The following is a 13,079-nucleotide window of genomic DNA, read 5'->3' as shown; positions in this document are numbered from 1 at the left end:
ACATCCACTGATACCGAGCGCAAATTTTCATTGTCAGCAAATATTTTCTGTAACAGTTGCTCAAGTCTAATTGTTGAAAGGCTTGAAGTTTTGTGTTGTTGAAGTAACTTGAAGGTTGGAGAGTTCATATTAAATGGCATACCAGGATACAGATTGGACACGAAGATATGGACCAGCCCCACATTGCGAAAGAACGGAGACGAAATCTGTAAGCGATGGTTTGATTGGAACCCGTAGGACATGACAACAGAGGCAGACCCAGAGACTCGTGGCGACGAATCCTGAATAAATCGAAAATGTTGTGTTTGGATATACAGGTGAGTAGGCATAAAAAGTAATATTTCTCCAGTCAACAATAATTGCTGGTTTGATCTTCAATATTTGCGCGCGTTCTGGTCATTGCATCCACCAGTTTAATCCCTAACTTGATGCAGTTGAGAAATATTCTCCATTTAGCTAAAGGTCAACACTAACAAGTATCGATTTTCATGTTTGTCCTTAATGGTACACATTCTTCTCACAGTGCAGCGCGCACATTATAATTTACTTACCTTCCAACTGCCACTCCGCACCCGACCAAAATAATGAGCAGTGCCGACGCTCCAATGATGTACTTCTTGGCATTCTTCATGTTTATATTTTATGGTCCCTGTTTTGTCACCCACAGCAAATCAGCACCGGGCACTAATTCGCAATCTCTTCGCACCGAGTAAATCACCTCTCGAGCAGCTTTGCCAACCGGCCCGTAACACAGATCCTAAATGACAACAAAACGGCTGTTTTGCCTCGAAGTTCGGGACCCGCAACGAAGACACGTGTCCCTCGTAAAGATTTTCGCCGCACGCTACCGCACACGTCCAGTCATAAATTTCACTTAACTCTCCTGTCGTGGCGTAACGGCGAGCCACTATCACCCACGATGGTCCAATTCACAAAACCGAATTACTCGAGCAGATCGGCGGCAGACCCCCGCCCAGAACAGCGATAACTCACAATAACGCGGGCAGGACTTGCCACTGGTATGTCACCGCACCGTACTGACCGATGTCCGAAAGCTCCGAACCGAAACTGACCGGGTTGGATGATAGCGTTCTGATTTTGCCACCCACTTTTCACGTGAAACGGACAACAAACACCACCTTACCAGTCCTAACCATTGACTACGTGGCGAGGGGACGGAAAGGCGCGCCCGAAAGTGAATAAATTCACACAACGGCACCGACATCAACGACAACGACAACGCTGCCAAGTAGCCTAGTTGTTCATTCGCGTTGTTGGTCAAGACGTTCGTGCTTTGCCGGGTGCTGCTGGGAGCTGTATTCCTTTCTGTCGCTTTGACCCACACCGCACGGTCGCGTAGAACGATGATGACGATGGGAGCCAGTCGTCGTAGGGGGGGTGGGTGTTGCGTGCTACTACAAAGTGCCATTTAGGTGTGTATCTGATCGTCTTCTCGGCACTATATGACTTGAGGTGTAGGAGCTTTTATGTGGGCGAGGAGGCATCGCCTCAACACCAAGCTGTGCGAAGACAAAGACAATCTTAGTGATATCTTGATAAATATTATCATTCCACCAGGATTACGGCGACTCAATAGAGCGTGCGGGCTATAGATGATACGACGTCAACTCATCATAAGTGCCATTGAATATGATTGTGTTATTGTGATACTCCCAATGGCATCCGATAACACTGTGTAACAAATTGAAAAAAAAAATCCAAAGAAGTTTAGGTCGAGATATGCCTGTCGATCGAGACGCAAATGGTTTTCCCCCTTCTCTCTACTGGCATTGCATCCAATAACAGTGACTTTCGAATTTAGTACATATTTGTTGAGCATTTCCACATTATTTTATTAGTTACTAGGTTGCAAGTCAATTTATTCATTTGTATGTGTGTATATCATGGTGCTAGAGAAATGTTGAGTATGGGGTATCATTGGTTCTTCGAGTAGGTTGTTACGTGTAGGAAAAACGTAGAACCATTACAAAATGGTCATTGCCAGTGGTGCCTGGAGTGGATAGGGCAAGCAAGACTTGTCCTACGCACAAATGATCCTTGATGGGACAGTCAAGGCATTTTTATACTACCAACGATTATGCTTAAAATATATCAACCATTAATTGCATATTATTCGGCTCGGCCGTACGGAAAACAATTTTGTTGTTAAATATCTTAGCTGCCTGTGTTTACTTAACCCGTTACAAATTGATACTAAGTTTGCGAAAAAGAAACCACGTGTCTTGGAGGAACTCGATCGCTCAACCTCCTAATCTCTAGATAGGCGTGATGACCCTGCATCAATACCTCTTAAAGGTCACGTTTGCGGAAATGCCATCAAAATCCGAGGAATTTCGCCGAACCCTGAGTATAGAATTGTTGTTTTGACCCACATACTGACCATTGTGTCCGTTGGTTAGTCCCCTGAAAGATGCAGAAAATCCTTAAAAATGGTCAATTCGTAAATTCCGTCTTAAAGATACTTGATTTTTTTAGAACCATTTTATCCGGAACCCTCAGTATGGAATTGATGTTTTGATCCATATGTTCGTATGGTCAGTAAGAAGGTTAAAGCTAGAGCTGTGCTCCGATTGATTTTTATCAACGGCGGCGTCATGCCGTTGATAATCGGTGCCGTGACACGGCGTGAATTAAATTCATGTAACATAAAATTTTCGGAATTTCTTCGATAGTTCCTCCACAAATTTTCCCACGAATTCTTAATGAGAAAGACAAAAAATAATTGACAAATATAAATAAATCATTATTAGCAATAAACAATTACAAAAATGTCCGCAAAATAAATATTGTGTGTGTGTTTGTTTTTTTCTTCTTCTTCCTAAGCAATGGAGGGGGAACCTGCTCAACAGACATCCTTGTTGGGTTGGACGTCCAGGAAGTGCGGGGTTAGGGCTAGGACCCGCAAAACCGTTTTCATTGCCGCCAAGCCCATCGTCCCTTCGGTACAACCAGAAAGTAATGCTTCTAAGGGGGGCCAGTGCACAATGCACCCTCGAGGTTTGCTGCGTGTCCTTGCAGCACCGAACATCGTGACTCACTTGTATAGAAGAACACCATGGTATCGTGCCAGCGCATTGCCGGCTTTCCAGGTGGCCTTACCACGCCCTATATCTACGAAAGGTGGGAAGGGTCGACTTCGCGCCTGCTTCCCTCTACAAGGCTGGTATCAAGAATGACTATGCCGCGTGCACTCCAAATTGACCTCTCTGCGAAAGGCCTATTCGCCAACACTCAGAGGGACTTGCCAACGCGGTGCTTACGCCCTTTCCGTCCTCGGGATCGGAACCCGCCCAATTGACCGATGCCGCGAAAGTGACGATACCATGTTGTTCTTCGCGCGGCCACTTGTTCGATAAAAGGATCGAGTTCGACCACAGGGCACCGTTATGACCCATGAAGCCGACTCCGAACCCTTTGACCACCTCTTATTTGCGCCTGACCTACACAGATAAAAATATGTTGTGATTTTAAATGTATTTTCATGCACATATTTGGAGCATGCAAATAAACGTAACATTCAATTGATCTTACCTTTCTTTCAAATCGAAATAAACTTAAACCATGCTTGCTTGTAAAATTCAATCAAATTTAATTGAACATCAAGTGTTTATTAGTTTGTTGGGACTAGCGGCAATTTTACACGTCGTTGAATTTTCAAAATTATTTGCTGTGTAGCCATTCCTCGAGTCCACGCGCCACCTTCTGTGCAGCTCCGGGACGATTTGGACTAAACCTCCATACACCGGACACTCGGGCGAGACCGAGTGTCCGAACCGGTGTAGATACTGTCTGAAGCAACCATGGCCTGTAAGGACCTGGGACAGATCGAAAGTGATTTCCCCATGGCGCCTCTTGACCCACGTACCTATCTCCGGTATCAACCTATGTGTCCATCTACCCTTAGTGGAACTGTCCCACACACGCTGCCATTTGATCATTGAGACCAACCAGACAGTCCTACGGATGCCTCTCGTGCTGCGCATTTCGAAGCACTCTATGTCTTCACCGATAACGATGTCAACAGGCATTATACCGGCGATGACGCAAAGTGCATCGTGCGACACGGTACGGTACGCGCTCGCAATTCTTAGGGACATGATCCTATACGTACTTTCTAACTTCGTTCTGTAGCAGTTAATACGCAGGACCATGCCCCAAGCTGGCCCCCCATCCCTCAGTATGGAAAGAGCGACACTAGCCAGAAGCTTGCGCTTGCTGGCATAAATTGCAGAGCTATTGGACATCATCCGGGACAATTCCACTATATCTATGGAGGCACGCTTGCAGACATAATTGACGTGGCTACCAAAGGTGAGCTTATCGTCGATCAAGAGTTTGATGGAGCGTTCAGAGTTGACCGGAGCGCAGCTGCAATAGCTGCCCAACTGGCACTATTGAATGCATTCCTCACGTCGAGAGTCACTACTGCACAATAGCAAACTCCCCTCCTCTTACGCTGGATTGCTATCTCCGCGGATTTGATAACCGACAAGATAGCGTCTACGGTCGGCTTACCCTTTCGGAAGCCTAACTGGTTACTCGATAGACCATCCCACCCTCCGTGCGTATCAACAACCTGTTGAGGATGATCTCCTCGAGCACCTTCCTCGCCGTATCAAGCAGGCATATTGGTCTATATGCCAACGGATCTCCCTGTAGTTTTCCCGCCTTTGACAATAGGATCAAGATCTGCCTTTTCCATGCTCGTCCAGGCATCTCTGCACGACAGATCTGAATATATTTTTTTTTTTTTTTTTTAATAAGGAGACTTTCAGCCCGAGGCTGGCTCGTCTCCGGCGATCTGAATATCTCGGGAGCCTCAGCAATGGTTGCTTTGATGGCCAGGTTCGGAATACCATCCGGTCCTCGGGCCTTACCTACACTAAGAGATTGAGCAATCCCCGCAACTTCCACCATGGGTACTCTTCCCTCGTCGGCCACCCTGGCCCCTGGTAGCTCCACAAAGTGAGGCCAGGGAATTGGGTCATGACGTCATGACCGCTCTGTGGGGGCCATCTCTACACGTGTCTTGGCCATTACGACCCTATAGGCTTTACCCCATGGGTTCGCGTTGGCACTTTGACACAGGCCCTCGAAGCAGGCTTTTTTGCTTGATCTAATCTCAGTCTTCAGAGCGGCTCTAGCAGCCACGAACGCCATTCGTCGTTCAACACTCTCTTCTGTACATGCTCGCTGCATCCGCCTCCGTGCCGGTAGACAGGCGCGGCGCAGGTTCGCAATTGCTTGAGTCCACTGTTTTTATCTTGGTACGAAATATGTCATTTATAGACCATATATTTGTCGTCAAGAGTATTTTAAATGAAAATAACAGCATATATATCTATCGGCATAAATATTCTATATCCTATCAGGTCACGCATATCAAGGGGACTTATGCTTACAGATTCCGTCTAAGCTTCTGTACAATATGTGGCCTACCCATTTCCACTAATGTTCTCGAACATCTAAATATTGTTATAGGTATTTGATAGCTTTTATGTTACTCGGCAAACACTATCCAGCTGAATGGTAATTGTAAATTGTAAATTTTAAACATCATCTGCGTTATCTTTGCCTGTATACTCAACACGTTTCAAGATCGAGTGGTACACTCAAACTTTGGTGCGTGGATCAATCCGGTTGGGTTTCCAAATATTTCGATAACTCGCAAAGTTATCCCCAGCTCGTGGCTCCATTCATTTCATTTCATTCATTTATTTAGTTTACGTCTAAACAGATCACACTGAATCAACAATTTGACGCCACAATACACGGTTCGAGGCCGCATCTCTCCATCCTCGGATACGCCCCACGCTCGCCAAGTCGTTCTGCACCTGGTCTGCCCATCTCGCTCGCTGCGCTCCACGCCGTCTCGTACCTGCCGGATCGGAAGCGAACACCATCTTTGCAGGGTTGCTGTCCGGCATTCTTGCAACATGTCCTGCCATCGTACCCTTCCGGCTTTAGCTACCTTCTGGATATTGGGTTCGCCGTAGAGCTGGGCGAGCTCATGGTTCATTCTTCGCCGCCACACACCGTCTTCTTGCACACCGCCAAAGATGGTCCTAAGCACCCGTCTCTCGAATACTCTGAGTGCTTGCAAGTCCTCCTCGAGCATTGTCCATGTTTCATGTCCGTAGAGGACAACCGGTCTTATTAACGTCTTGTACATGACACATTTGGTGCGGTGGCGAATCTTTTTCGACCGCAGTTTCTTCTGGAGCCCGTAGTAGGCCCGACTTCCACAGATGATGCGCCTTCGTATTTCGAGACTAACGTTGTTGTCAGCCGTTAGCAAGTATCCGAGGTAGACGAATTCCTCGACCTCCGCGAAGGTAGCCCCGTCTATCGTAACACTGCTTCCCAGGCGGGCCCTGTCGCGCTCGGTTCCGCCCACAAGCATGTACTTTGTCTTTGACGCATTCACCACCAGTCCAACTTTTGTTGCTTCACGTTTCAGGCGGGTGTAAAGTTCTGCCACCTTTCCAAATGTTCGGCCGACAATGTCCATGTCATCCGCGAAGCAAATAAATTGACTGGATCTGTTGAAAATCGTACCCCGGCTGTTACACCCGGCTCTCCGCATGACACCTTCTAGCACAATGTTGAACAACAGGCACGAAAGTCCATCACCTTGTCTTAGTCCCCGGCGCGATTCGAACGCACTGGAGTGTTCGCCCGAAATCTTCACACAGTTCATTTCTACTACATAAATTTAAGAAAAATGTGTATCTTAAGATAATATTTGAGTAGATTTAAAATTAAAAATTGTTGGTTTCAAACACCTACGATGCAAGATCTACTCATAATCTATGTACTGAGCTAACAACACCCAGGTCTACCAGGTCAACTACGCCTCGTATCAGACCAATGGCAACCCAGCGTGCCCATATAAGTCCTAAGAGCCCATGCAAATGCTTTATCATTTAAATAAGTACAACGCAGATGTTCTAAGTTCTCCAAATTGTCCGGGAGTTGACTTCAATTGGTCTATCGGTTCGCACGAGTTCTAAGGACTTGTATGGACTGGATTGCCGTTGGTCTGATACCAGCCGTAGCTGACCCGGTAAACCAATTGAACTCAACTCCCGAACAATTTGGAGAACCTAGAACATCTGCTTTGGACTCATTTGACTGTGTAACGGGTTACTGGGAGCTAGGATTCGAGAGGATATTACAACCTTCACTTATGCGCCAGACATGGTAATCTTGTCGTGAAGGCGCACGCTATATAGTTAAAGAATCTTCCCGTGCCCGGCCAGGAGATCTCAAGGCGAGTCTCGTCAGACAACTTCCAATAAACCGAAACTTTAACTGCATCCAACGGAAACTACTGACATTCAAATAAATTCTTATCACTCCTCAGGACGGGTGTAGGAACTCCTTAGGATCCTCCTATCCCCCTCCTATACTACTCGAACCGATCTTTAAGCTGACTGTGTGAATACCGTATCAATAACTAGGGACATGCCGCTATGACGAATTTAGTTCCACCCTACAATCATTGAGTCACTCGAATTCTTTAACTAAAAGTACTATCGTATTGCGGCTGATTTCTATTGCACTTAACATCTTCCCTTTCATAGGGGTTAGTATAATACAAGCTTTGAGCACTTACGTGCATATAATTTCTTCTTGTTCTGTTGCCTTTTTCCCTCGGTGTCCAACGGCGGTCGCGACAAGTTGTGATTTTAGCCGATGCGCACACCGGCGGTTACAGTGGAGCGAGTCTACACTGTGCGTGGTGAATAAGGCATTGGCTATTCTAGTCGTAAACAATGATGACATCATAATAGGGCATTGATGACATCCTATCGAAGGTTTTTCCCTTTTTTATCCTGTCGCTCGTCTGTCGTTTACAGGTTTTATGGTTCTTTGGATCATAAACGCTAGATTTGCTAAAATTTCATACTAATAGTTATTTAATTTCATCTGAGGGCCTTAAACTTCGTATCGTTACCCGGCAATCATATGGAGATATTTCCACCCATGGTATATTTTGACCTTAATCAATTGTAACGTTTTTTTAGCTTTTTATCCCAAGCTATTCACTTTTACTGTATAATTGGCCTTTTTTAACATGATCCATAATTTTGCTTTCGCGCGGACACTTCTGACTCTTGCAACGTCCCGATTTAAAGAGGTAGATCTCACAGCTTTATCATACAAAAGTCAGCGTAGCCCGATGTCTGTGTTTCTATTGTATTAGAATCTCCGATTTCGATTAATACCGAAAATCGCTGACTCAATCTCATATGGCATCTCTTGGCTAGAACATTCAGAGACTTGGAACATTTATTCGAGTTTAAGGTGAAGGTGCAATTTAAGTGGATGAATTAGGAATATATTTTTTTGTATTCCTGGTAAAAGATTTCTGTAACTCCGTTACAACTAGTGAAGCATTCGCTTGGACTCTATGGACTTATATGGACTTGTTGGATCACCATAGGTTCATGTTTCAGGCACACAAAGTTTTAATTTATTCAGAGCAACCTCGCCACAATCTGCCAGATATATCATACAAATGCATCATATTGAATAGCTTTGTTCATACGAGCTGTTAAACAGACTATTAAGGTCTGAGGGAAGGGTTTTCCGTTAAAAAAGCACGTGGTAGCACTCTCTGAGAGAGAAATTTGCCCAATTCAGCCCGGCAGAATGACGCTGTCAGTGTCGCCATTTCCTGCAGCAATTCTTTCGGAAGTTCCTCCAGGAATTCTTTCGAAAGTTCCTCCAGGAGTTCCTTCGGAAGCTAGCCCAGGAATTCCTTCGGAAGTTCGCCCAGGAATTCCTTCGGAAGTTCGTCCAGGAATTCCTTCGGAAGATCCTCCAGAAATTATTTCGGAAGATCCTCCAGGAATTCCTTCGGAAGATTCTCCAGGAATTCCTTCACAAGTTCTTCCAGGAATTTCTTCGGAAGTTTCTCCAGGAATTCCTTCGAAAGTTTCTTCAAGAATTCCTTCGGAAGTTTCTCCAAGAATTCCTTCGGAAGTTCCTCCAGGAATTCCTTCGAAAGTTCCTCCAGGAATTCCTTCGGAAGTTCCTCCAGCTTTTCTTTCGAAAATTCCTCCAGAAATTCCTTCGGAAGTTTCTCCAGCAATTCCTTCACAAGTTCTTCCAGGAATTACTTCGGAAGTTTCTCCAGGAATTTCTTCGGAAGTTTCTCCAAGAATTCCTTCGGAAGTTCGTTCAGGAATTCCTTCGGAAGTTCGTCCAGGAATTCCTTCGGAAGTTCGTCCAGGAATTCCTTCGGAAGTTCCTCCAGGAATTCCATCGGAAGTTCCTCCAGGAGTTCCTTCGGAAGTTCCTCCAGGAGTTCCTTCGGAAGTTCCTCCAGGAGTTCCTTCGGAAGTTCCTCCAGAAGTTCCTTCGGAAGTTCCTCCAGGAGTTCCTCCGGAAGTTCCTCCAGGAATTCCTTCGGAAGCTTCTCCAGGATCTCCTTCGGAAGTTCCTCCAGGAATTCCTTCGAAGGTTTCTCCAGGAATTCCTGCGGAAGTTCCTCCAGGAATTCCTTCTGAAGTTTCTCCAGGAATTCCTTCGGAAGTTCCTCCAGGATTTTCTTCGGAAGTTCCTCCAGAAGTTCTTCGGAAGTTCCTCCAGGAATTCCTTCGGAAGTTTCTCCAGAAATTCCGTCGGAAGTTCCTCCAGAAAATCCTTCGGAAGAGAATTCCAGAGGAATTCCCGGAGGAGCTTCCGGAGAAATTCCCGGAGGAACTTCCGGAGCAATTCCCTTAGGAACTTCCGGAAAAATTCCCGGAGGAACTTCCGGAGGAATTCCCGGAGGAACCTCCGGAGGAACCTCCGGAGGAATTCCTGGAGAAACTTCCGAAGGAATGCCTGGAGGAACATCCGAAGGAATTCCTGGAGAAACCTCCAAAGGAATTCCTGGAGAAACTTCCGAAGGAATTCCTGGAGAAACTTCCGAAGGAATTCATGGAGGAACCTCCGGAAGAATTCCTGGAGGAACTTTCGAAGGAATTCCTGGAGGAACTTCCGAAGGAATTACTGGAGGAACTTCCGAAGGAATTCCTGGAGGAACTTCCGAAGGAATTCATGGAGGAACTTCCGAAGGAATTCATGGAGGAACTTCCGCAGGAATTCCTGGAGAAACTTCCGGGAGAATTCCCGGAGGAATTCCCGGAGGAACTTCCGGAGGAATTCCCGGAGGAACTTCCGGAGGAATTCCCGGAGGAACTTCCGGAGGAACTTCCGGAGGAATTCCCGGAGGAACTTCCGGAGAAATTCCCGGAGGAACTTCCGGAGAAATTCCCGGAGGAACTTCCGGAGAAATTCCCGGAGGAACTTCCGGAGGAATTCCCGGAGGAACTTCCGGAGGAATTCCCGGAGGAACTTCCGGAGAAATTCCGGAGGAATTTCGGAGGAATTCGGAGGAATTCCCGGAGGAATTTCGAGGAAATTCCCGGAGGAACTTCGGAGGAATTTGGAGAAACTTCCGAAGGAATTCCCGGAGGAACTTCCGAAGGAATTCCGGAGGAACTTCGGAGGAATTCGGAGGAACTTCGGAGGAATTCGGAGGAACTTCGGAGGAATTCCGGAGGAACTTCGGAGGAATTCCGGAGGAACTTCCGGAGGAATTCGGGAGGAACTTCCGGAGGAATTCCCGGAGGAACTTCGGAGGAATTCCCGGAGGAACTTCCGGAGGAATTCCCGGAGGAACTTCGGAGGAATTCCCGGAGGAACTTCCGGAGGAATTCGGAGGAACTTCGGAGGAATTCGGAGGAACTTCCGGAGGAATTCCCGGAGGAACTTCGGAGGAATTCGGAGGAACTTCGGAGGAATTCCCGGAGGAACTTCGGAGGAATTCCCGGAGGAACTTCCGGAGGAATTCCCGGAGGAACTTCGGAGGAATTCGGAGAACTTCGGAGGAATTCGGAGGAACTTCCGGAGGAATTCCCGGAGGAACTTCGGAGGAATTCGGAGGAACTTCGGAGGAATTCCCGGAGGAACTTCCGGAGGAATTCGGAGGAACTTCGGAGGAATTCCGGAGGAACTTCGGAGGAATTCCCGGAACTTCCGGAGGAAATTCCCGGAGGAACTTCCGGAGGAACTTTCGGAGGAAATTCCGGAGGAACTTCCGGAGAAAATCCCGGAGGAATTCCCGGAGGAACTTCCCGGAGGAACTTTCGGAAGACCTTTCGGAGGAATTCCCGATGGAACTTCCGGAGGAATTCCCGATGGAACTTCCGGAGGAACTCGGAGGAACTTCGGAGGAATTCCCGGAGGAACTTCCGGAGGAATTCGGAGGAACTTCGGAGGAATTCCCGGAGGAACTTCCGGAGGAATTCGGAGGAACTTCCGGAGCAATTCCCGAAGGAAATCCCGGAGGAACTGCCGGAGGAACGTCCGGAGGAATTCGGAGGAACTTCCGAGGAATTCCGGAGGAACTTCGGAGGAATTCGGAGGAACTTCGGAGGAATTCCCGGAGGAACTTCCGGAGGAATTCGGAGGAACTTCCGGAGGAATTCCAGGAGGAACTTCGGAGGAATTCCCGGAGGAACTTCGGAGGAACTTCCGGAGGAACTTCCGGAGGAACTTCGGAGGAATTCCCGGAGGAACTTCCGGAGGAATTCCCGGAGGAACTTCGGAGGAATTCCCGGAGGAACTTCGGAGGAATTCGGAGGAACTTCGGAGGAATTCGGAGGAACTTCGGAGGAATTCCCGGAGGAACTTCCGGAGGAATTCCCGAGGAACTTCGGAGGAATTCGGAGGAACTTCGGAGGAATTCAGGAGGAACTTCCGGAGGAATTCGGAGGAACTTCGGAGGAATTCCCGGAGGAACTTCCGGAGGAAATTCCGGAGGAACTTCGGAGGAATTCCCGGAGGAACTTCGGAGGAATTCGGAGGAACTTCGGAGGAATTCCAGGAGGAACTTCCGAAGGAATTCCCGGAGGAACTTCGAAGGAATTCCCGGAGGAACTTCGGAGGAATTCCCGGAGGAACTTCGGAGGAATTTGGAGGAACTTCCGGAGGAATTCCCGGAGGAACTTCCGGAGGAATTCCCGGAGGAACTTCGGAGGAATTCGGAGGAACTTCCGGAGGAATTCGGAGGAACTTCCGGAGGAATTCGGAGGAACTTCGGAGGAATTCCTGGAGGAACTTCCGGAGGAATTCCTGGAGGAACTCCCGGAAGAATTCCTAGGGGGAACTCCCGGAAGAATTCCTGGAGTAACTCACGGAGAAATTCCGGAGGAACTTCGGAGGAATTCCGCAGGAACTTCCAGAGTAATTCCTGGAGGAACTTCGGAGGAATTCCTGAGGAACTTCCGAAGGAATTCCGGAGGAACTTCCGAAGGAATTCGGAGGAACTTCGGAGGAATTCCCGGAGGAACTTCGGAGGAATTCCCGGAGGAACTTCCGGAGGAATTCCCGGAGGAACTTCGGAGGAATTCCGGAGGAACTTCCGGAGGAATTCTGGAGGAACTTTCCGGAGGAATTCCCGGAGGAACTTCCGGAGGAATTTCGGAGGAACTTCGGAGGAATTCCCGGAGGAACTTCCGGAGGAATTCGGAGGAACTTCCGGAGGAATTCCCGGAGGAACTTCGGAGGAATTCGGAGGAACTTCCGGAGGAATTCGGAGGAATTCGGAGGAATTCCGGAGGAACTTCCGGAGGAATTCGGAGGAACTTCGGAGGAATTGGAGGAACTTCCGGAGGAATTCCCGGTGGAACTTCCGGAGGAATTCCCGAGGAACTTCCGGAGGAATTCCCGGAGGAACTTCCGGAGGAATTCCCGGAGGACTTCCGGAAGAATTCGGAGGAACTTCGGAGGAATTCTGGAGGAACTTCGGAGGAATTCCCGGAGGAACTTCGGAGGAATTCGGAGGAACTTCGGAGGAATTCCCGGAGGAACTTCCGGAGGAATTCCCGGAGGAACTTCCGGAGGAATTCCCGGAGGAACTTCCGGAGGAATTCCCGGAGGAACTTCCGGAGGAATTCCCGGAGGAACTTCCGGAGGAATTCCTGGAGGAACTTCCGGAGGAATTCCTGGAGGAACTCCCAGAAGAATTCCTGGAGGAACTCCCGGAAGAATTCCTGGAG

At 47.9% G+C, this 13,079-nt stretch overlaps 1 protein-coding gene across 1 annotated transcript in view; it reads right to left on the bottom strand.

The window, feature by feature from the left end:
- The window catches only part of LOC134212861 (xaa-Pro aminopeptidase ApepP-like), a 33,297-nt gene extending 32,130 nt beyond the window's left edge, over positions 1-1,167 (bottom strand). Inside the window, exon 1 of the mRNA XM_062691115.1 lies at positions 552-1,167. Within this exon, the coding sequence (XP_062547099.1) occupies positions 552-631 (80 nt within the window). The 5' untranslated portion in view covers positions 632-1,167. The remainder of the gene's footprint in view (positions 1-551) is intronic.
- Positions 1,168-13,079: the final 11,912 nt, after the last annotated feature.

Source organism: Armigeres subalbatus, chromosome 1 (genome assembly GCF_024139115.2).
Source record: "Armigeres subalbatus isolate Guangzhou_Male chromosome 1, GZ_Asu_2, whole genome shotgun sequence".
Taxonomy (NCBI): Eukaryota; Metazoa; Arthropoda; class Insecta; order Diptera; family Culicidae; genus Armigeres; species Armigeres subalbatus.
Note: the sequence above shows the minus strand (reverse complement) of the source record. Positions and strands in the feature narration are given on the sequence as shown.